This window comes from Copidosoma floridanum, unplaced genomic scaffold (assembly GCF_036245765.1).
Source record: "Copidosoma floridanum isolate Cflo_tuat_1 unplaced genomic scaffold, Cflo_Japanese_pri ptg000019l, whole genome shotgun sequence".
NCBI lineage: Eukaryota > Metazoa > Arthropoda > Insecta > Hymenoptera > Encyrtidae > Copidosoma > Copidosoma floridanum.
In genome coordinates, this window is record NW_028321896.1 from 15,865,119 (window position 1) to 15,889,224 (window position 24,106).

The following is a 24,106-nucleotide window of genomic DNA, read 5'->3' on the forward strand; positions in this document are numbered from 1 at the left end:
CATGCACAAACTGTATATGCATTCCATGTGTCGAGTGTCGACCGACTCGGTACAATAAACCTTATCCATACACGAAGCTTGCGTTATTGGGCGTGTTATCATTTGTTCGATAAATTTGGCCTCCATAAGTATATACCTATACTCACCCAAAGGAATCTCTTGTACAACGAGGAAAAAAAAAAAAAAAAAAGAATCAGCTGATGTGCGAACGAGAGGAAAAAGAGAGACGGAGAAAAAAGGAAAGAGCCACATCAGCTGCTGATCCGTAAGACTCGAGCCGTTTCACTTACAGTCGGAACAACATATTACTTGGTTACAACTACATCTACCTATATAAATATACATATATATCATATAATATTCAATTGACGACAACAAGAATGACATTGGTCGGACAATTACTAGCTGGCAAACTCGCCATCGTCACAGGTTTTTTACTATTCATAATATGTAGCTATAGTCTGTCATGCATAAATACCTATTCTATCGGAGGAAGAACTTGAAAATGTATGTATGTGGTTGTACACGCGCAAATACATGAAAACATATTTTCCTTTAGTTCTCTTATACATATACACGCGCGTGCATATCTTCGGTTGAGCGAGAGAAGATATTATATGATATTATCTGGATTTCAATTGAAAAGTCATTATCATTTTTTGTCTAATAAAAACAAAAAGCTTGGTACGAGATAACGTAGTTGAGTAATTAATTGATAAATTTATAACTCATCATAATGACATTTTTCAACATAAGATATAATCAAAATGGTATACACCGCTATAATGATTTTTTTTATCCAGATAACACATTGTGTTCCCTCGACCAATCATATATAATGATAATAATGGTGGTCATGATAAATACAGAAAAAAAAATTGTTCAAGCCATGGCATGTTACGTGGGTATATACCCGCTATGAAATTATAGCAGTCAAGTAATATGAAAATACTGACTCTCTATCTGTGTATCCGCATGCATATGGTTACATACATGTTGAAAGATTCGCAAAAAAAGGAACACGTTGGTGTATCGCGAGGCTTGCGGCCGGTATGTGTACATTATATAAATTATAATGAAAAACTTCTCATTTCCATCGTTACACGTGCTACGTGTGCTTTTTAAAGCGTCGTGAACGTGTATATATACTACTTGTTTCATATACCTATGCCTGTACTGATATAAAAAGCCGGACGGGGGTGCAGCTCCGCAATCCGTTACGTATACATATATATAAGTAATACACGCACAGGAGGGAGGAACGGGGGTGGTACACGATTGACGTATAAACCTCATATTATATATACACACGTACATTAAAGGGGATGCTGGTGGTGGTGGTGGTAACCCTCGTGAAAGCTCATGTGCAAAATGTATATACATATAGTAAGGGATGACGGTATTTCGCAGGCGCGGGCAGCGGCATCGGCAGGGCCGTCTGCAACACGCTGGCGAGCCAAGGAGCCAAGGTCATCGCCGCAGATCGAAATGTCAAGGCCGCCGGGGACACGGTCGCGACGCTTCAAGGTAACTCTTATACACATCCCTCTGGTGCATCCGTGCATACCCATGTACATATAATTACATATACATAAATCATTACACGCGTATTATATGGCAGCTGATAAGTCACATAATATAATACATATGTACATCATGTACATGTACCTATATTAATGCCTTATGCTCGCGAAGCCGCAATATGCTTAGGTATGTTTTGCTTCCTTACTAATTTTTAATTTTTTTTTTTTTCATCATCAAGTAGCACAGATATGTATCGTCGGGCCGTCTGAAACGCTGGGGAAATTTCGACGTGTAGAATCGGTTCTATGGGATTTATGCTTGTAACGATATTACTCTCATTTGCACGTTATTTCTCCTCGAGAAGATTCTTTATTTTTTTTTTTATTGTTATAATTTCATGCCCCTTGCGATAGATCTTTACCATCATCCATCAGTGGGAAGAGAAAAAACATCGTTATTGAGTTTGTATAAGTACGTTTCCAGACGAAAACATTTTCCAAAAGAAGTGAATAGCGAAACATGCAATAAATCGCGTTGTATAACAGATTCGAAAGTTGGGGACGGAAAAAAAAATGTGTACACCTTGGGTACATCTGAAAGAGAGAAAAAAGAAACGGACGATGAAATTTGTAAATAAATCGAATCGTGGGTTCCACAAGATGTCTTATAAAATCCTAATTTTCCCATCACGCAGGATCGGAGCACGTGTCGGTGGAGATGGACGTGGGAAATTCGAAAAGCGTCGTGGACGCGTTCAACACGGCGAAAAGGCATTTCCAGGCAGCACCAACGGTTGTCGTGAACTCGGCGGGTGTGGCGATAGACAATTTCATTTTGAAAACCACCGAGGAGGACTTTGACATGGTGATTCGCGTGAATCTCAAGGGAACCTTCCTCGTGACGCAGCACGCGGTCAGAGAAATGATTGACGCCGGGGTCGCCGAGGGGGCTTCGATCATCAATTTGGGCTCGTACTTCGGCAAGGTCGGGAACATGGGCCAGTCCCACTACTCGGCTTCCAAAGCGGGCATCGAAGCTCTGAGCAAATGCGCAGCCAAAGAGTTTGCACAGTGAGAGAGAGTTTTCAAGTCCACCGATAACCAGTATTTACACAAGAGTTGATTTGTTTTCATATTTTTACTTTTGCCTTTTAAGGTTTGGAGTAAGGGTCAACACGGTCCTTCCTGGATACATCGAAACCCCCATGACGGCAATCATCCCGGAAAAGCTGAAAGAAAAGTTCATCAGGAGGATTCCTATGAAGCGAACCGGCCAGCCTATCGAGGTTGCAGAAGTCATTGCATTTTTGGCCTCGGATAAAAGTTCTTACATAAACGGTGCTTCCATTGACATCAACGGGGGAATAAACTGATGAATTAACTAAAAAGTAGGTTCTTTTTGTCTTATCTTTTTGGATGTTTACATGCGTAATTTCACAAGGTATTTTTCCAATTTTAGTAACACCTGACGTGGAAAAGGATCATTTTTTACCGTTTGGGAAAAAAGATTACGTTATGGACAAGATTTTTCACAATGTGTACATATGTATGGGAGGAAAATTGGTTTACATTTTAAATAAATAAAATTTATTTAAGAGTTCAAATGGTTTTCACGAAAAGCCGTGTAGAGTCTGGAGTTTTATTTCACGTACCTTTGATACTTTTTAGTAATTGGAATTATTTTATATTAAGACTTTTTAAGAGTAGTCCAGATCTCATTTGAGTTTTAATTGATTGATTTTGCAGATTTTTATGTAAAAATAAAATCTCGAACTACAGAAAATTGTATCACTGGTGTAGACAACCATACTCGATAAAGTTTTACGCTATGCACTAAAATAGCAGCTGTAGATGAGAAAAAAATTTGGCTTAGCTACTAGTAGTTGTTTGTTTAACCTTTACGACTATTAAAATTATTTTGGGTATGCTATGTATAATTGTGTATTGAATAATCAACCACTACATAAAAAATTTTAATAAGTATTTACAAATTTATTTCCTCGAAAGTAATAATAAACATTAAAAAGTTTTTGAAACAATTGATTAGAATCAAGTTTTACTTTTATTTTGATGCCGAGACTCACGCTTTTTTTTCCTCCAATCCTTGCTTTTAATAATCTCTTCGTACTTTCTTTTACTAAATTTAGCATACTCAGCATCAGCCATGAGCTCATCCGCAATGGTACGCTTTCTCTCCTTCTTGGTCATTCTATCGCCATAGAAATCTAGCGGATTATCAAGAACTTTACCAATATGGAAGTATTTTGGTAAGACCTTCATATCGTTCTTCTTGTAGAAGTGTTTTGGATCAAGTGCAGATCTCATCTGTAGAATTTCAAGGTCGTGCCTGACCTCATCCGTTATTTCTGTGGCTGGAAGATTGTACCACTGGCTGCCCTTAGTCTTTTCTCGTTGTCTCTTCCTTTTGACTTTTAACTTTTTTTCACTGGCATCGTACTGTGGCACTCTCCGGAGACGTTCAAAACCATCTCTTACGACAGACTTTTTGAGGATTTCTTTAAGCGGGGCTGAATTCTCTATAATATCTGTTACAGAATCAGCCAAATTCTGTTTCCTTCGTTTTTTACCAGTCCAACCCATGTCACGCTCGAATTTTTCAAGATTTATGTCATCCTTGTCTTCTTTAACACTGACCTCTTCTTTCCTTATTTTGATTCTTAATGGATTTATATCTAAAAAAAAAAAAAAAGAAAAGGTTTATGGCATAAGACAAATATTTTCTAAGGTTAATCAATTTGCTCTTTAAATCAGCAACTTTCTAAAAATAAGTTAATGGTAACATAACCTACACTGATCACAATATTAAAAGTTCATCGTTCCTTACCGAATTCATCCCCATCATCGTCGTCATCGTCGTCATCATCCTCTTCGACTTTACTTTCACATTCAGTGTCTGTGTACGAATCATCATTGTCACTGAAATCTACTTGATCTCCTCCTTTAGAACACATAGTTCTCTCAAGGTTCAAATGAACCTTTTGCCTCTGGTATCGACGACCAGAAGGTGATTTTGTTCTCACTTTATTGGCACGGGTTGAATATTCCTTGACTTCTTTAGCCAGTACGTGGGAATAATATCTAAAAAAAATTCATCAATAAGTATTGATTTTGTATAAATTACCTTTTTCTATACTGCTAAATATACTTTTAAAATCATCAATATGTTATTTTACTTATGTATTTGGAAAATTGAATCCAATTAGTTTTTTAAAAAAGTCTTTAATTACTTTACTGATAAGATCGTTTATGAAATATTATAATTCTTTGAAATTAAAAACAGTCTTTTACTTTAAGTTTGACGACCTTAAAAAGCATTGACTTGACCAAATGTCCAAATAATAATAGCTTATAATATCACCATACAGCAATGATTTTTTTACCCACCAAAAAGTGGTGATACAGCTTTTAAATTACATTTCGTGTTATCAAACAAAAGATAACAAAGATAAGAGAAAAGAACCTTTGTTACATAAAAATGAGGGGGGGAGGGGTAATATAAATAAAACATTCTTCCAAGTGTTGCTTGGAAAGTCACGAAAAAAAAAAATTTACTCTTCACATTGTCAATTAAAACTTGTCTTTTGGAGTTATTTATTATAAAATCATTGTTTTTTTCTATACTCACGAGACACAAACAAAAAATTTCAGTCCCAGACAATCTGATTTTACGGTACACAATCAAAAGCATAAGAAAAACAATCATCACTATTATTGTAACAAGCCCTCCACACTCACCTGGACTCGCCAATCACGGCCATGGTGCCAGCGAGGTCAGCATCCTGGTCAACGACAGCCAGATAGGGTTGTACCAGCAGCTGCAGCGTCCCTGTGACCCAGGAAGCCGGCTTGCTCCGAAAAGTTGTAACTGCTACTTAACTTGGTGTCCGCCAACAGAAGTCGTTGCAAAGGACGTGCGCTACATGCCGCTCCGTGCAGTGCTCCTGATGCGTATATACAACACAACCCGGTTCCCTCGGGCTCACTGCATCGAGCGTCCTCTTCTCATGCCGTTCTGGCGTCCTCGCGCCGGGACTTTTCGTGTACACTGTTTGCTTTGCCTGCAAGGACAATGCGTGGACAGGCACTGACAGATATACCGATGCTGCTCCGACGACGACGACCGGACGACTCTGTTTTTCAAGTAACGAGCTATGTATGTATATATTGTGTATGCGGCTACGCGCGTGTATGCATGGCCGATGGAACACACACGCTTTATTAGGCACTCAACCACAGCGATGATTGTTATGTATCCCTCTCTAGAAAGGTGCGACGACGCTTTGAAGAGAGAAAACGAGAAAGAGAGAGAGAGAGAGAGAGAGGAAAAAAATAAGGAGCAGATTCGGTTCGTTCTGTTTCTCTTTTGTTCTCCTATATTATCTTCTTCTTCTTCTTCTTCTTCGGTATTTCGTCTTCGAGAGTTGCATGGAAGGTTGTACTTATGTACTTACAAAAGGCGAAGACACGCTGCGTAAATATAAGTAAATGGATTGTGTACAATAAGTGATGTGAAGAAGTTACTGCTCTCTGCACTGGCACAAGCTATTGTTTGGCGGTTGTTCTTCATAAGTATAGTAATTAACAATCTTGTTCAACGACCAATAGGCAAACACGTCGAGATTCACTCGCGATACGCGGGATTCACAGCTTTGACTCATGTCTCTCTTTCTCTCTGCACGACCTTTACCTGCTTGCCGCACTAGGAGTCACGCACTCCCCACATGTTGTACATGTACACTATATATTACGTCCTCTCTTTTCTCCGCTTATCTTTACGGCCAATGCAAAATATACCCACAGGGCAGCAAACGCGATGATGTTACTTGGCCGTCGTCGGACTACCTACCTACTGGCAGACTGCTGGCAGAGATGAGTAGAGAGATTGCTAACGCCAATGGCAGTGCCTATGTAAAGTGTGCAGATGTTTCGGCACTGATTTCGGCGCCAATCCATCGTGTCCAGCAGAGGCACGCGTGCACATGTTTTCTATTGGCTGGCGGCTGGTGGGTTCTGCTCGCGGGGAGAGGTAAGGGGAGATCCCCACTATAAATGCACTATCAAGGGAGACATGAGAATCCAAATGTGTACATCGGTGATGATGGAGGATTAGACCAGTCGAAAATCTGTTCAACCTAAAAGTTGATATCCAAAGGGTCATTTTGGATATTATATGCAATCGAACTCGTAGATTACGGGAAAAATAGTAAAAAACCTAGATTCTTAGTCAAACTATGTAAAATAGCGGCTAAAAGTTTATTTTGCAAATTTCGCGTAAATGGTAAGAGATAGGATGTAAATAAAAATATCAGCGTGTAGAGCGGAAAATTCTCGATCGATTTGGTTTTTCATTTTTTTTTTGACCAGCGCAAAATTTCGAGGTAAAAAATTCTGAAAGTATTTTGGCACGTATACCTATGAGAGTGAGTGAGACAGAGTGAGCGATCACACTAGCAGACGATTGCAGGCACGAGGAGAGAGCCGGTGCTATATATGTAGCTCTAGTATATATAGCTGCGACGCACTCGATGTCTCGATCGCCTTCCGGCTGAAATATCCACTTCAGCTTTTGGCCCGAAAATTTTCTAAGTCCCAATAACATTAATACGGGGAAAAAAAATTTGTTCTCCAGACATGATGTTTTTTATACATTATCTACGATTTCCTAGCGAATAAACATAGTCTCCAGTAACATTTTTTTCCAAATTAAAATCTTATTTTTCTTATTTTATTGGTTTTAAAATTTTATTTCGTTGTAGAAAATATGTTATGTAGACCAGTAAGCATCTGTTAGAAACTGGCTTGATTTGCCATGTTGAGTCGGAGCTCAAATTTTTACGGGAATACCTCCGAAATGTTGGTAGAAACCAGAATTGCGATATGCTCCCACCCCAAAAGTTGTGCTACGCTCGGTATAGACAATATAGAGAAAAATGTGTCGTTTTGACCCCTATTTTTTGGCCATTTAGGCCAAATATCTTGGAAAATATCGCGTCTACGTGAAAAATGAGAAGAAACAAAATTGTTCGTGAGAAAATTTCCTATCGGATAAGGATTTTAAAAATTGAAAAAAAAATTTTTTTGTTGCAAAAAATCCGAAATTAAAAAAAAAAAAAACGAAAAAAAGTGCAATTTGGAAAAGTTGGAAAACAAACTTGAAGACAACATTATATTCGCTTAAAAATACTGTCAGGAAAACTTCAAGTTATAATAAAAATAATGGCGCAAAAACCAGCTCGGTATTGTTTTTTGTTTTTGCACAATAATTTTGCAATTTAGGTATCTCAAAAAAATATCGAAATTTTGAAAATGTTGCTAAAGGTTAAAAAACAAATTCCACAAATTGCTGATTTTTTAACGTATAGTAGATCATTAGACCTTTCAAATCCATTTTGAAAAATTAAAATCGGATAGTTAGGAGAGCGTACAGAATTTTTTTAAATTTGCTATCATTTTTTTGCTTATAAACAAATTGAATATCTTCGCGAATTTCCCAGTTTTTGGATTTAAATTTTGTAGGATGATAGTATTTGGCAAGACGCTTCTCCCAAAAAAAAAAAAATTGAAATTCGTTAATCCGTTCCTAAGATATAGCTAGTCAAAGTCAACTCAAGTTTAACAATAAAAAATAGCAGCTATCCAACTGATTTTAGAACGAATGCCCTCGTTTTGTCCAGTACTTTACTAATTAACATTAGGCATGCTGAAATATATTATTATTTAACGATAAATGCGCAATTCAGTTGATCCTATTGCGAAAAAAAATGGCTGCGAGGTGGTGGTGGGGGGCGACCATCAGACCTTGCTTCAAAAGTGAACCAGCAATCTTAAAACGAACGCGCGCTTCAAAATTGACAAAATCTCGGCTTCTAATGAACGGATTTGAACGTTTTTTTTTTAATCTGGGGTAGCATTCAACAACAAGTTCAACTGTGATATTTGTATTTGCGTAATATATTAACAATATGCCTTAATTAATTAACAATTATAAATGAGCTGGAAATTTAGCGTTTTACGCCGGATAGAAATTTTTTTTTTCCTCCTCCTCCTAATAAAAACAAAAAGCTTGGTACGAGATAACGTAGTTGAGTAATTAATTGATAAATTTATAACTCATCATAATGACATTTTTCAACATAAGATATAATCAAAATGGTATACACCGCTATAATGATTTTTTTTATCCAGATAACACATTGTGTTCCCTCGACCAATCATATATAATGATAATAATGGTGGTCATGATAAATACAGAAAAAAAAATTGTTCAAGCCATGGCATGTTACGTGGGTATATACCCGCTATGAAATTATAGCAGTCAAGTAATATGAAAATACTGACTCTCTATCTGTGTATCCGCATGCATATGGTTACATACATGTTGAAAGATTCGCAAAAAAAGGAACACGTTGGTGTATCGCGAGGCTTGCGGCCGGTATGTGTACATTATATAAATTATAATGAAAAACTTCTCATTTCCATCGTTACACGTGCTACGTGTGCTTTTTAAAGCGTCGTGAACGTGTATATATACTACTTGTTTCATATACCTATGCCTGTACTGATATAAAAAGCCGGACGGGGGTGCAGCTCCGCAATCCGTTACGTATACATATATATAAGTAATACACGCACAGGAGGGAGGAACGGGGGTGGTACACGATTGACGTATAAACCTCATATTATATATACACACGTACATTAAAGGGGATGCTGGTGGTGGTGGTGGTAACCCTCGTGAAAGCTCATGTGCAAAATGTATATACATATAGTAAGGGATGACGGTATTTCGCAGGCGCGGGCAGCGGCATCGGCAGGGCCGTCTGCAACACGCTGGCGAGCCAAGGAGCCAAGGTCATCGCCGCAGATCGAAATGTCAAGGCCGCCGGGGACACGGTCGCGACGCTTCAAGGTAACTCTTATACACATCCCTCTGGTGCATCCGTGCATACCCATGTACATATAATTACATATACATAAATCATTACACGCGTATTATATGGCAGCTGATAAGTCACATAATATAATACATATGTACATCATGTACATGTACCTATATTAATGCCTTATGCTCGCGAAGCCGCAATATGCTTAGGTATGTTTTGCTTCCTTACTAATTTTTAATTTTTTTTTTTTTCATCATCAAGTAGCACAGATATGTATCGTCGGGCCGTCTGAAACGCTGGGGAAATTTCGACGTGTAGAATCGGTTCTATGGGATTTATGCTTGTAACGATATTACTCTCATTTGCACGTTATTTCTCCTCGAGAAGATTCTTTATTTTTTTTTTTATTGTTATAATTTCATGCCCCTTGCGATAGATCTTTACCATCATCCATCAGTGGGAAGAGAAAAAACATCGTTATTGAGTTTGTATAAGTACGTTTCCAGACGAAAACATTTTCCAAAAGAAGTGAATAGTGAAACATGCAATAAATCGCGTTGTATAATAGATTCGAAAGTTGGGGACGGAAAAAAAAATGTGTACACCTTGGGTACATCTGAAAGAGAGAAAAAAGAAACGGACGATGAAATTTGTAAATAAATCGAATCGTGGGTTCCACAAGATGTCTTATAAAATCCTAATTTTCCCATCACGCAGGATCGGAGCACGTGTCGGTGGAGATGGACGTGGGAAATTCGAAAAGCGTCGTGGACGCGTTCAACACGGCGAAAAGGCATTTCCAGGCAGCACCAACGGTTGTCGTGAACTCGGCGGGTGTGGCGATAGACAATTTCATTTTGAAAACCACCGAGGAGGACTTTGACATGGTGATTCGCGTGAATCTCAAGGGAACCTTCCTCGTGACGCAGCACGCGGTCAGAGAAATGATTGACGCCGGGGTCGCCGAGGGGGCTTCGATCATCAATTTGGGCTCGTACTTCGGCAAGGTCGGGAACATGGGCCAGTCCCACTACTCGGCTTCCAAAGCGGGCATCGAAGCTCTGAGCAAATGCGCAGCCAAAGAGTTTGCACAGTGAGAGAGAGTTTTCAAGTCCACCGATAACCAGTATTTACACAAGAGTTGATTTGTTTTCATATTTTTACTTTTGCCTTTTAAGGTTTGGAGTAAGGGTCAACACGGTCCTTCCTGGATACATCGAAACCCCCATGACGGCAATCATCCCGGAAAAGCTGAAAGAAAAGTTCATCAGGAGGATTCCTATGAAGCGAACCGGCCAGCCTATCGAGGTTGCAGAAGTCATTGCATTTTTGGCCTCGGATAAAAGTTCTTACATAAACGGTGCTTCCATTGACATCAACGGGGGAATAAACTGATGAATTAACTAAAAAGTAGGTTCTTTTTGTCTTATCTTTTTGGATGTTTACATGCGTAATTTCACAAGGTATTTTTCCAATTTTAGTAACACCTGACGTGGAAAAGGATCATTTTTTACCGTTTGGGAAAAAAGATTACGTTATGGACAAGATTTTTCACAATGTGTACATATGTATGGGAGGAAAATTGGTTTACATTTTAAATAAATAAAATTTATTTAAGAGTTCAAATGGTTTTCACGAAAAGCCGTGTAGAGTCTGGAGTTTTATTTCACGTACCTTTGATACTTTTTAGTAATTGGAATTATTTTATATTAAGACTTTTTAAGAGTAGTCCAGATCTCATTTGAGTTTTAATTGATTGATTTTGCAGATTTTTATGTAAAAATAAAATCTCGAACTACAGAAAATTGTATCACTGGTGTAGACAACCATACTCGATAAAGTTTTACGCTATGCACTAAAATAGCAGCTGTAGATGAGAAAAAAATTTGGCTTAGCTACTAGTAGTTGTTTGTTTAACCTTTACGACTATTAAAATTATTTTGGGTATGCTATGTATAATTGTGTATTGAATAATCAACCACTACATAAAAAATTTTAATAAGTATTTACAAATTTATTTCCTCGAAAGTAATAATAAACATTAAAAAGTTTTTGAAACAATTGATTAGAATCAAGTTTTACTTTTATTTTGATGCCGAGACTCACGCTTTTTTTTCCTCCAATCCTTGCTTTTAATAATCTCTTCGTACTTTCTTTTACTAAATTTAGCATACTCAGCATCAGCCATGAGCTCATCCGCAATGGTACGCTTTCTCTCCTTCTTGGTCATTCTATCGCCATAGAAATCTAGCGGATTATCAAGAACTTTACCAATATGGAAGTATTTTGGTAAGACCTTCATATCGTTCTTCTTGTAGAAGTGTTTTGGATCAAGTGCAGATCTCATCTGTAGAATTTCAAGGTCGTGCCTGACCTCATCCGTTATTTCTGTGGCTGGAAGATTGTACCACTGGCTGCCCTTAGTCTTTTCTCGTTGTCTCTTCCTTTTGACTTTTAACTTTTTTTCACTGGCATCGTACTGTGGCACTCTCCGGAGACGTTCAAAACCATCTCTTACGACAGACTTTTTGAGGATTTCTTTAAGCGGGGCTGAATTCTCTATAATATCTGTTACAGAATCAGCCAAATTCTGTTTCCTTCGTTTTTTACCAGTCCAACCCATGTCACGCTCGAATTTTTCAAGATTTATGTCATCCTTGTCTTCTTTAACACTGACCTCTTCTTTCCTTATTTTGATTCTTAATGGATTTATATCTAAAAAAAAAAAAAAAGAAAAGGTTTATGGCATAAGACAAATATTTTCTAAGGTTAATCAATTTGCTCTTTAAATCAGCAACTTTCTAAAAATAAGTTAATGGTAACATAACCTACACTGATCACAATATTAAAAGTTCATCGTTCCTTACCGAATTCATCCCCATCATCGTCGTCATCGTCGTCATCATCCTCTTCGACTTCACTTTCACTCTTATTTTTAACTGCTTTTCTATCAAGCGTAAAAACATCTTCGTACATGATGAAAATGATTATCAGAACACAATTTTACACCTGTCTTTCTCTTGTAGTGGATCAACATAAAACCCACATGTTATTTTGTCGACTCTCCCCTACTTACTCCTGAACTCCTCGACAAGCGCGCACGCGCTGATGACGCACGAAAATTTTTGAATCTTGAAGGTTTTCCAATTTCCATGAAATTGCTCATAAAAATATAAAATAGGGCTGCATGAATTTTTGATTTTATAATGAAAAAATTTAAAATTAAATATAAATGCATTTTTTCAAGCGTAGCTGAACTAGCAAACTTGAAAGGAAAGGATGGAAATAAAAAATAAGATCTCATTGCACTCCATTTAATAGCAAAACAGTATAATTAATGTAATACATAACAAAATACAAGGGGGGGGGGGCATAATGTACTGTATTGTTGTTCACGAAAAATCTCCGTTTTCTTTGATTAACTTAACATAATATAATATCAAATGTTTGAAACTATAAGGTATATAAAACTATATAATATTATGAAGAACATACAGCCATATTATCACCTTAATACTAAGTTATTAAAATGCTTTTGTATTGAAAAAATATTTTCATCAGCCAACTTTTTGTAAGTTACACAATAGATAAATTGTTCTTAAAAAAATATTTAACAATTACATTTTAATCAGCTTACAATACACACGTGTAAATATATATCTGTTTATAATTCTCAACAAACATTGGCAGGTCCACTTTAACAGTCATTTAATTTGTCAGTTTCTCAAAAAATTTTTCTTTTTTTTTTTTTTACAAACGTTTTCATAATTTTCATACAATTATTACACATGAATATCATCTCTTATGCATAGAAATCAAACAAGTACTCTCTTGAATACTTATGTTTTATATCAGTCAGCGTGACTCCACATTGTTGTACATCATTCTCGACAGGCTCGAAATCGAGCCATTGATCGATGCCTTATGTGGATCAATATGAGCATTTTTCTTGGAAAACCTGGCAAACTGCTTGTACTCCAAATTCTCCAGCTTCTCTCTCGTGGGTTTCCTGTACAATTTCAGTAGCAGAGAGCTACTGACTATCGACACCGAACTAAGTGCCATTGCCGCAGTTGCCATCCACGGCTGCAATCTCAAACCCAGCGGACTGAAGACACCAGCCGCGAGCGGTATTCCCAGAAGATTGTACAAACTGGCGAATAGAAAATTCAGTCTTATCCTGTTGACTGTCTTCCGCGAGAGATCAATACAAGCAATCACGTCGAGTAAGTCGTTCCTCATGAGAACGATATCGGCCGCTTCTATGGCTACGTCCGTGCCCGACGCTATGGCAATACCGACGTTCGCCTGAGCCAAGGCTGGACTGTCATTGACACCGTCACCCACCATAGCCACGATCTTTCCCTTTTTCTGCAACTGCTGCACCTTCTCTACTTTGTGAGACGGCAACACCTCGGCAAACACTTGATCGATGCCGACCTGCTTGGCGATAGTGTTGGCAGTCACCTTGTTATCACCCGTCAAAAGTATAATCTCAAAGCCCATCTTTTTCAAAGTGTACACGGCAAGACTGGCCTCGGATTTTATCGAGTCGGCTACGCTAACAACAGCCACCAACTCGCCGTCTATCGCAGCCAACACGACCGTCTGACCCATGCTCTCCTCCTTGGTCATATTTCTCTCCAAGTCTTCGGGTATCGACACGGCGTTCCTCCTCATCCACTCCCTGTTACCTATGCAAACTTCGTAGGTGTCGTTCGAACTGCCGTTACCAGCAACGACAGCTAACGATTGTTCATTGTCAGGCAATACTTGGGCTAAATCTATGAGCACTTCGTTCAGCTCTAATCTATCCGATGCGCTATCCTGTAATTTTTTGACGAAACTAGCTAAATTTTCCGAGTTGGCGATCTTTGTCAGTGCATCCGTGATGTGAGACACTTTGCACTTCATGCCGCAACCCGGCACGGATTGATAATTCGTGCAAAGGCCGCTCAAATCAGTCTCGATGACTTGCTTGACGTACCGAACGATCGCGCTGGCGATCGGATGCTCGCTATTAAGTTCCGCTATGCCGAGGATCACCAGTATTTTGCCAATGTTAAATGCACCTTCACTGGTAAATAAGCTAATGTTAGTGACGGACGGGAAGCCCTTGGTGATGGTGCCCGTTTTGTCGAAAACGACGCAGTTTATTTTGTGCGCGTTCTCGAGGGAGTCCGAGCCCTTGATGAGAATCCCGTTGATCGCGCCGACTCCCGTGCCCACCATCACGGCGATCGGTGTGGCGAGACCCAGGGCGCAGGGACAAGCTATTGCCAACACGGACAGGGCACACCTAAATGCATTCTGGAATATGACCTCGTCCTTGTTTCTGCCGCTGTGATGCACGTGGTCGTCGTTCATCAGCATTATGTAATCGATTTCTATGTAGCCGATGACGATCCAAACGATCAGAGTGAGAACCGAGGTACCGATTACAAGGGGCACGAAGATGCCGGCTATCTTGTCGGCTATGTGCTGAATCGGAGCTTTGCTCATTTGTGCTTCTTCCACTAGGCGCACGATTTGTGCCAGTGTCGTCTTTTCGCCCGTGTGCGTGGCTTTGACATACAGAGGTGCGGTGAGATTGATGGAGCCGCCGATCACTGTGGAACCTTTCGTTTTTGGCACTGGCATACTTTCACCTGTGATGAGACTTTCGTCGCAGGACGATTTGCCTATGAAAACCTCGCCGTCCACCGGAATTTTACTGCCCTGATTCACTTTGAGGATATCGCACGGTTGTACTAGATCAATTTTCACCAAGCGTTCGGTAAGGACTTGGTTATCTGGTCCCAATGTAACGATTACTGCATCGGTAGCTTGAAGCGACATCAGTTTGGACAGAGCTTCCGAGGTCTTACCCTTGGCAATGTGCTCCAGCCAGCGGCCCAGGCTTACAAAAACTAAAAGCATAGGAGGCGTATCGAAAAATGTTCTCGGACTGGTGTGCTCCTCCATTATCATTGCAATGATGAGTACTATGACGGAGTAGGTGTAAGCTATGATAGAAGTCATGGAAATAAGTACATCCATGTTTGATGCTCTGTGTTTGATTGCCGTGTACGCTTGAACGTGAAAGTACCAGCCGCCGAAGATCAGCACTGGAGTTGATAGTATGAAGGAAATTAAGTTTTCTAATGATAATCCAGGAAGCACGCAGCACATGTCCTCTTCGCTCATCGAGGACATGATAAACATAAAGTACGTCATCGCTATCATGCTTGGAGCACCAAAAGCTAGTGAAACCAAAAAGGACGTTCTCCACTTTCGTATTTCCAACTTGTGGTTCAGGTAGGACCAGTTTTCGGCTTCGTTTTTTTTGACAGATGCTCCAAAACCTAACTTTTTTATACAATCAATCATGTCATCGATGCTAATTCTACTGGGATCAAAATTAATTTTCGCCCTCTGTGTAACAAGAGACACCATGGCAGATTGTACTCCGGGAAGCAATTTTACAGACTTTTCAATTTTATTAACGCAAGAAGAACAGGACATGCCAGTCACAAGAAACTCGATTTCTTTAATTTGTGAACCTTTTTCATTGACATGCACCGTTGGAAAACCCAAATCTGTAATACTGTCAGCAATGTCACTAGGCTCGATTTGATTACTGTCATAATCGATCTCTGCTCTGCCACTAATAAACGATATCATGACTTTTTTAACTCCAACAATCTTCTTGCAATGTTTCTCTATCGCGGTAACGCAAGAGTTACATGTTATACCGTCAATGTGTAAAAAACATCTCTCTATACTAGGCTGAATTGGTACAACGACAGTACAATTCGCGGGCTTATCATCCTCAATTTGAACTTTAACACAGTTCGAGTTACTGGAGTAAGGCTGACCATTTACTGTCTTGACATACGACTCAAAACCCATATCTTCCACAATATCAGCTATGGCTTGTGCACTTATCAGCTTTGTATCATACCACACAGTGCCTTCCTTGGCTTCTAAACTAACAACAACATTTTTAACTCCATCCTTGCTGGATAGCATGTCAGTAATACTATTGACACAGGACATGCAAGTCATGCCTATTATGCTGATTACACAGGTGTTGGCACCCATACTGTCCCCAGCAGCCTGATTATTATCTTGGGCTCTGCTTACATCCTGGGACCCATCCCTTTGATCTTTGCTATCTATATTCATCTTGCTTAACAAATTGTTCCAGTCACCCTGCGTCGTCTCCATTCTCGTGTTTACTCAGTCTAAAATGAAAAGAACAAAAACTATCAAACGAACAAGCTATACTCAAATAATTTCACCATCACCAAAATAACTGATAAAAGAAAATACGTATATGTAGACACACACACCACCTACTTGGCGCCTAAACATATAGCAATACTTACCTCGACAATAGTGCTGGCAGTTCTTCTCGGATGGCATCTGCTTCTACTCTCGCTCAGTGAGAACACACAGTACAAACGTTTTTCTTTGTTGGAAGCTCGTGGTACTGGTATATCTTATCAGCAGCTTGGCTATATACTTGGCTATACTTATCTATCACATAATATATGGTGAGTCTATACGTGTACAACTATTATTTGTTATTATTCTCCGGTGGCTGACTGTGTGCAGAAGCAGTAGTCACAATCGCGAGCGTATGCTTTGATGCCCAATGATTCTCCGGACCGGAATGCAGATGTTGTCTTCTTCGGCAAATGCTGTCGGTGACAAAACAAATGATAAGAGAGTTGGAAAAAAAAAAAAGTTAGGTTAAGAGTTTTCAAAGATAACACACGCATCATCATCAGGGAAAAACTCTCACCTCGTCGTTGTTGTTGCTGCTTCGTCGCGATACGTGAGCAGCGGTGCCGCGTAATCTAATCTCGTTCTCATCATTCACAAGATTAATCACGCAAACACCTATGAGTATATATTATACATACGAATCGAAAGTTTACTGATACGCCCTGGTTTTTCTTGTATTACACATTTATAATAAGTAATAAGTACCAAGCTGGTGATTTCACTCGTGTTTTTTTGCGCTCAACTTTTGCATTTGACCAACAGCTGTTTTCCGACAAAAGAAAAAGGTTCGATAGAATACATACGTATATAAGTATATCTATACATTGTAAATGTATATAATTTATTGAAACACGCGCAAGCGCATTCGTTTGTTCTATATATTCTACTTGTTGCGACGGGTTGCGGTAATCAATCATCGAAGTAATTAATTAATTGTATCAAAACCAAAGTGCTCACGATACATTTATCGCATTCAAGTCTAGCGATTTTATCCGCAGTCACAATTAGTCACACGGAACCCCAGCGATTTATCGTTTTACAAGTTGAACACGATACTCGAATTATAATATTGTATTTTTACGTTGCCTAATTAATTTAGGATCAGCCTCTGCGATCGCCTACATTTGTATTCCTTGTTTACCTTTGACTTTTATTTTATTGCCAATATGTCGATGTTTCTCAATTGAAATGTAAAAAAAGTTTTTTAGCTCATCGAAAAGACAAAATGGTCACAATCGGAGCAGTCACCGCGATATTATTGGCACTATTCGTCATGGGCCCTTCGTTAACCGAGTCCTACCGAATCCTCGCGGTATTTCCCTTCAATGGAAAAAGCCACGATGTCGTGCTGGACGCGATAGCCCAAGGACTGGCGAAACGCGGCCACCAAGTTGATGTGGTGACCCACTTCCCACCGAAAAATCCACCCGACAACTACAAAGTTTTGGTCGACTTGAGGGGTACCATTGAGGAGACGATCAACAACTTCACGCTGGACTTTGCGAGATCGTTATCTGGACAACTGACGGATTACATTGCCGGCAAATTTGGCAACGAATTGTGCGAGCTGCTGGCTCTGGATGGAATACAAAAAATTGTCAAAAATCCACCCAAGGATCCACCCTACGATCTTGTGGTTGTACATGTAAGTAAATATTTTTTTTTTTTTATACATATATCAGCCAATACGAATACAAATGAAAGGACAACAAGAAAATATTACTTTTGGGTGATTTTTCTTTAGGCATACGGAGCAAATTGTTTCTTTGGTATCGGCCACGTCTTAAAAGTGCCGGTAGTCGCCGTATCGGCTTCGATAGAATTTCCGTGGATGAGCTACTTCATTGGTAACGACGACAACCTCGCCTATGCTGCTAATATTTACACCAACAAGTATGACGCCAACAATTTTTGGGATCGAATGAAAAATATGTACAAGCATTACAACAACCTGTACAAATTCCACTCGCTGACGGATGAACCTCAAACCACCGCGATGAGAAAGTATTTGGATCCAAACATGCCGAGTATACGAGACATCGAGAGGAGCATAGCTTTGACTATAATAAACCGGCATCCGGTGATCCATGGCCCTAAACCTGTTGTCTCGTCGATGATCGAAGTCAGTGGCTTGCACATCGAGGACAATCCAGAGCTACCAACGGTACACTTTTTTTTTTTATGCTTATAATAACAAACATAACAATTCATATGGCCGATCTAAATTCGAATTATGTTTATTTTTAGGATCTGAAAAAATGGTTGGACGAAGCCCCGGATGGAGTTGTTTACTTTAGTTTTGGTTCGATGGTGCTTATCGAAACACTGCCTACCGATGTGCTTTTGGGCATTTACGAGGCCATCTCGAGACTGGATCATCTAAAGTTTCTCATAAAAGTGGCAGATGACAAAAAGTTGCCTCCAGGTCTGCCGGACAATGTTCTGACTCGTCCTTGGATTCCGCAGCAAGCAGTTTTGAGTGGGTTATTGATACTGTGTTCATAGACGCATTTTTAGAGGAAAAAATAATGATATTCTTTCGTAGGTCATAAAAACGTTCGATTGTTTTTGACCCACACCGGCTTGATGAGTTCCCAAGAGTCGATACACTACGGAGTGCCGATCATCGGTGTTCCACTGTTTTGCGATCAGTGGCGAAACATTCGAGTTCTCGTCGAACGGGGGATGGCCATTCAGCTCAACTACAACAATTTGACGGCCGATTCGGTTTACTGGGCGATCGAAGAAATCTTGACCAACGGAGATTACAAGTATAATGAATTTTACCAACAAATTTTTCACGATTGCGTCGATGACGCGAGCAATACTCTACGCTTTACTTTTTCTGCGTCACAGATCGAACGCCGTACGTCTTTCCAAGTTATTCAAGGATGTTCCGATGAAGCCCATAAATAAGGCCATATTTTGGATCGAGTACGTTATTCGCAACGGGCCGTTGGTGTTGAGGTCACCGGCACTGGACTTGCATTGGTGGCAATTGGCGCACCTCGACATGGTTGGAGTTGCGTTGCTGGTCATTATTTTTTCACTCGTAGCGGCGTACTATCTTACGAAATTGCAGTTAATGATATTTTCACATAAACCTTCGAAAAAAGAAAAACCAAAGACTGTGAAACCAAGGGAGAAGAAAGTGAAGAAGGTTCGCTGATAATATTTTTTAATTGTGAAGAAAACTATCAATAACTGTAGATGTATGAATTTCACACTGGCAATCACCGTAGGGGATCACTATTTACGTAAGCTTTGAAAAATCATTCGAGACACAAGTACCTGCATAATTATTTTTTTTTATACATAAATTTGTTGACAGTTGCGAAGAAAAAGACGCGGAAACTATACACATAAATCAACCTGCACTCTGCTAAAGAAAACATGGCCTTAAAATAAATGAACAAAAAAAACAAAGAAAAAAAAAAAAACGAATGGTACTTAAAATTCAGAGATTTCGTTACAAAGAAAAAAACTCAACAACCCACGACTCTCGTATGTATTAACAACCGATCTTGTATGGTCCCATGCATAATTTAAACATTAGTATGTTTAATTTTAATAATAAAAAAAAAAAAAAAAAAAAAAAAAAAAAACACTCAACGAGTTGAAAAATAAAAGGTTACAACCTCAAAAATATCGACCGAAGCTATTTACGCTATACGTTTCAAAACACAACGGCGTCCGTCAAAAACGCCATGCAAGCACTTTCTTCCAATCAGTTCGATTATCAACGGCTACACCATCACGTAATACACACACACACACAACCGGAAAAGACGGAATCGGCCCGCAACGACTTTCATCTCGCCCACTCCCCTTTCCCCTTGTCATAACAACATTGCGCGTACGTATACCTACTTTTTAGCTGAGCAAAGTGCAATTACATGTATATATATATATATATATATACACATGTTACGCGGCTCGCGCGCAACCTGCACAACCCGCACATCATAACGTACTTGTTCGTCCGAAGCATCTTACTTAACGATTGGCGAAGATTACGCGATCGCGTGACTCTACGTTACTCCTGGTTTAATCGAACCGCTCAATGGGGAGAGAGGGAGATTAATCGGTCGGGGCTGCGGTCGTCGGAGACGCTTTGCGGAGGAAGATTTCCCTTTTGTCGGGGAAAGCATTGGTTTTGAGGATTCGATGGGGACTCGGTCGGAACAAAAAATCAGAGAGAGAGAGAGAGGGGGGGGGGTGCAGAGTGTGCACACAAAGAGGAGCAAGGAAAAATGTGCCTCGAAAATTATCTCGAGCTGCTCGCAGTGCCCCAACGGAGTTGTAACGAGATTATCGAGTTCAAGGCAACGTATGCACGATACAATGTAGTGTCGAGAATCCGCCGCACGACGAGAGTTTCAGTGCGAAAATTCAGAACCGTCTTTGCAATAATTACCGACGTAAAGAAAAGGAGAAAATATATGATTTTTTCGAATTTTGATCGTTCGAAGACAATTTTGTCCGGAAAAAAAAAAGTCGCTAAATTGTTCAGAATGAAAAACTCACTCGATGCGGTGATGCTTCCTTCCGTAAATGCGAGCAAAGATAAACTATACTGGTAAGCCTGCACAATACCCTGCCTGCACTGCACCTAACATAAAAAACATAAAAACGATGAGTCGGTGAGCGATCGATCAAAAGACAGCTCAATATATGTACCATGCGACAGCTGAATTTGGCGAAAATGAAAATCGTCGCGTAACTCTCGCGCGCACCACTGCGTAACGGGCAATGTTTGCACTGAGCGCTTATTTATTTGTTTTTTTTTTTTTTTTTTTTTTTGTTTTTTTTTACGTCGCACTCGTAATAACACAGAGGCGCGATGATGATGGTTCTTTTTTTCTTTGGTTCTGCATCAGTACATATGCACACAGTGGCATGTGCGGTTTTGCACGCGCGGAGAAAGTTGAAATTAAATAAAAGGAAGATGGAAAAGGTGACTCGGCGTATTGTTGTTATCGTTCATGTTCCTTTTTTATTGGTTTTTTACATCGTAGGTAGATATACCGATCAACGTGGTAGTTTTTCTAAAAAAATGCGTAAGTGCCATTTGGTGCCATTCAGTAAAGTCATCTTTAAAAATTTTTGTATTAAAGCATTAAGCGGCTTCATGTTGCCGCTTTTTTTCAATATGCTTCATCATGGTAGATTGTCATTTTTTTAGATGTAAACTCACTGCTCCGTTAACAAATTATCAATTACGTGTCAGCCGGTCTCGACTTCAAAAACAGCGCCCTCTGATAAAAAATTTGAGAACGATTTGAGCCTACGTCTAGCATGATATCAGTATATCTATATAACCGACTACAGTCAAGTTGGTTGGACATATAGATATACTTACCGATACGCCAAGCGATTAACACATACAGAAGTATCTCACCTACAGGCATTTTGTTATCTATACCAAACTAATGATTGAAATTTACTATTAAACAAGCCTGGCATTAAGAGCTCAGTAGCTGCGTGGTTAAGTGCGTATGAAAGCTTTAACTATCAGATATTGAGTTGCCAGGAGGTCCGGGTTCGAGACCCAACCTTCGACGTAGTTTTTAAGCGGTGTTGGGTAGAAATTAATTAATCTATAAGCCTTAGTCAGTAAGCAAATAGATTTTAATGTAGAATTAAAATTCGTAGATTTAAGGTAGAGTAGTAAGACTAGATGTAAGGTAGAACAATAAGAGTAGATCTTAAGGTAGAATAATTAGAATAATAATTAGAAATAATGTAGAATAAAAAAATAGTTGTAAGATAGAATAAGAAAATTAGAAATAAGGTAGAATTAATCCTAGATCTAAGGTAGAATCATAAGTTAGCACATTGAGGGTTGTAGGGTCAGATAGAAAGTAGGATAGGGAAACTGAGCCAGGAGCCTCCCACTAGGGTGTTAGAAGATTGTAATAACAACTACTAGGGATGACAGGTCAGCTAATACCTGGCTCAAGCGCGGTCGTGCGCACCCAAATTTTTGCAATTTTTTTTTCAATCCATACCACGTGCTTAATAAACTTATTGATACTATGAAAATCTACTTGCCGATGGTAAAAATATCTTTCAATGAAAACAACTTTTAGTGAGCAATGTAATTAAAGTTAGCAACATACAGTACGGAAGTACTTGAAAATAAAATTAATAAAAAAAATGAAGATTGCGTACATTAGTCATGTAATTAATTAAAAAAAAAAAAAATATATCATTCCCAAAGACCAAACGCAGTGACCTCAAAGTGACATTTGAAACTAAGCCTATCTCACGCTAAATAGCTGAAAATAATAACACAGGCACGTCAAGTGAATCAGCGAGTAATAAATAAAATTACATACATACGAACAAGCCTACGCATCAGCGTCGGAGTTGACGAAAACGTCCTCCTGCATCCTTTTCAGCGCGGAAACTTCAAAGTCGGAATCCTCTGTAGACAAGGACGCGAGGAATCACGTGTACGTCAAAATGACGAATTACGAGAGCTCGCGTATGTAGGTGTACGGGAGTATATACTGAGGTAAGGCACAAAGAAAACGATGTTGTATTTACCTACGAGTTGAAGAAGACATATAAAAATAATCCACACAACAACGCGGGTTCGTTGCATCCGTCTCGTGTCCGACGACCTTGGGCTTGCGAACCTTTTATTATCTATATACTCCACAGGGCCGCGCGCTTAAGAATACACAGGCACCATGTTACGTACTTTGTTCGCGCTCACTCGCGATCCTTTATTTATATATATTAATTCTTTTTGAACGAACAAAAGAACAATAACAACCTTTCGCGTCTCTTTGACCCAATGGCCACATAAATCCTTACTTACAAGTGTATCATTTTTTTTTTCTTTTTTTTTTTTTTTTTTTTACTTTTCAAACAAAAGCAATGAATCCGCGAGAGCTAACGTGATTTGCACACCAGCCGAGTTTTCCCTTTCGCTCGAATATTACCATAAGTATGCCCATACTTGGTCGGTCGCACATTAGGAGCCCAAACTCGCGACAATATACTTACGCAGAAAAGAGAAAAGCGCGGAGAATCGCGTTGACGATGTTGCGTTTGTTCTTTTTTCTCTGTCTCCCATGCGGCTCTCGGTGTGGATCTTCAACAGCGATTTCCTCGAAGAGATGTTATCGTGCATTCGGTGTAAGCGAGTCACGTTTAGTTGGGCTAATTATGGGGAAGAATAGGTTCTTCATTAGGTGATGATCTTTCGATTGTGTTATTTTTAGCCAAGTGTATTACACAGCGCGCGGATGGATGGGGAGTTGGTGGATTGTCACGTGCTGATTGATCTATGGCATCTCAGATGTAACGATGTAACCGCACGGTCTTAACTGGACAACAGTTTTAAACAATGTATTGTAAATTTTTTTTGAAAGTTGTTTACCATTTGATCGTTTC

The 24,106-nt window shown here is 39.3% G+C and overlaps 6 protein-coding genes across 10 annotated transcripts; 3 read left to right on the forward strand and 3 right to left on the reverse strand.

Annotated features, from left to right (window-relative positions):
- The first annotated feature begins 221 nt into the window (after positions 1–221).
- LOC106636600 ((3R)-3-hydroxyacyl-CoA dehydrogenase) lies at positions 222–3,072 on the forward strand. Its single transcript, XM_014349016.2, has 5 exons — positions 222–429; positions 1,411–1,527; positions 2,219–2,594; positions 2,680–2,911; positions 2,983–3,072. Exons 1-4 carry the CDS (start codon positions 381–383, stop codon positions 2,894–2,896), a joined length of 759 nt encoding a protein of 252 aa, XP_014204502.2. The 5' UTR covers positions 222–380; the 3' UTR covers positions 2,897–2,911; positions 2,983–3,072.
- A 436-nt stretch (positions 3,073–3,508) lies between these two features.
- On the reverse strand, positions 3,509–6,539 carry LOC149374561 (uncharacterized). The gene is made up of 3 exons (XM_089593155.1): positions 5,280–6,539; positions 4,369–4,622; positions 3,509–4,216 (listed from the first exon to the last, which is right to left on the reverse strand). Exons 1-3 carry the CDS (start codon positions 5,300–5,302, stop codon positions 3,573–3,575), a joined length of 921 nt encoding a protein of 306 aa, XP_089449281.1. The 5' UTR covers positions 5,303–6,539; the 3' UTR covers positions 3,509–3,572.
- Positions 6,540–8,662: 2,123 nt separating this feature from the next.
- Positions 8,663–10,998, forward strand: LOC149374562 (estradiol 17-beta-dehydrogenase 8-like). Its single transcript, XM_089592645.1, has 5 exons — positions 8,663–8,696; positions 9,337–9,453; positions 10,145–10,520; positions 10,606–10,837; positions 10,909–10,998. Exons 1-4 carry the CDS (start codon positions 8,663–8,665, stop codon positions 10,820–10,822), a joined length of 744 nt encoding a protein of 247 aa, XP_089448771.1. The 3' UTR covers positions 10,823–10,837; positions 10,909–10,998.
- A 415-nt stretch (positions 10,999–11,413) lies between these two features.
- Positions 11,414–12,478, reverse strand: LOC106636517 (deoxynucleotidyltransferase terminal-interacting protein 2). The gene is made up of 2 exons (XM_014348913.2): positions 12,295–12,478; positions 11,414–12,142 (listed from the first exon to the last, which is right to left on the reverse strand). The coding sequence occupies exons 1-2, from the start codon at positions 12,401–12,403 to the stop codon at positions 11,499–11,501; spliced, it is 753 nt and encodes a 250-aa protein (XP_014204399.2). The 5' UTR covers positions 12,404–12,478; the 3' UTR covers positions 11,414–11,498.
- Positions 12,479–12,725: 247 nt separating this feature from the next.
- ATP7 (copper-transporting ATPase 1) lies at positions 12,726–17,472 on the reverse strand. The gene is made up of 3 exons (XM_089592529.1): positions 17,217–17,472; positions 16,798–17,112; positions 12,726–16,653 (listed from the first exon to the last, which is right to left on the reverse strand). Exon 3 carries the CDS (start codon positions 16,634–16,636, stop codon positions 13,283–13,285), a length of 3,354 nt encoding a protein of 1,117 aa, XP_089448655.1. The 5' UTR covers positions 16,637–16,653; positions 16,798–17,112; positions 17,217–17,472; the 3' UTR covers positions 12,726–13,282.
- On the forward strand, positions 16,795–20,304 carry LOC106636663 (UDP-glucosyltransferase 2). 5 transcript variants are annotated; one of them, XR_016293064.1, is made up of 7 exons: positions 16,796–16,965; positions 17,908–18,344; positions 18,444–18,863; positions 18,947–19,178; positions 19,245–19,470; positions 19,556–19,956; positions 20,031–20,304. XR_016293064.1 is itself a non-coding variant. In XM_089592531.1 (6 exons), the coding sequence occupies exons 2-6, from the start codon at positions 17,925–17,927 to the stop codon at positions 19,866–19,868; spliced, it is 1,611 nt and encodes a 536-aa protein (XP_089448657.1). In that variant the 5' UTR covers positions 16,795–16,965; positions 17,900–17,924; the 3' UTR covers positions 19,869–20,304. The 5 variants fall into 5 exon arrangements, 4 of the variants coding, with proteins under 4 accessions (XP_089448657.1, XP_014204618.2, XP_014204619.2 ...); XM_089592531.1 differs by having other exon boundaries at positions 16,795–16,965; positions 17,900–18,344; positions 19,556–20,304; XM_014349132.2 differs by having other exon boundaries at positions 19,556–20,304.
- Positions 20,305–24,106: the final 3,802 nt, after the last annotated feature.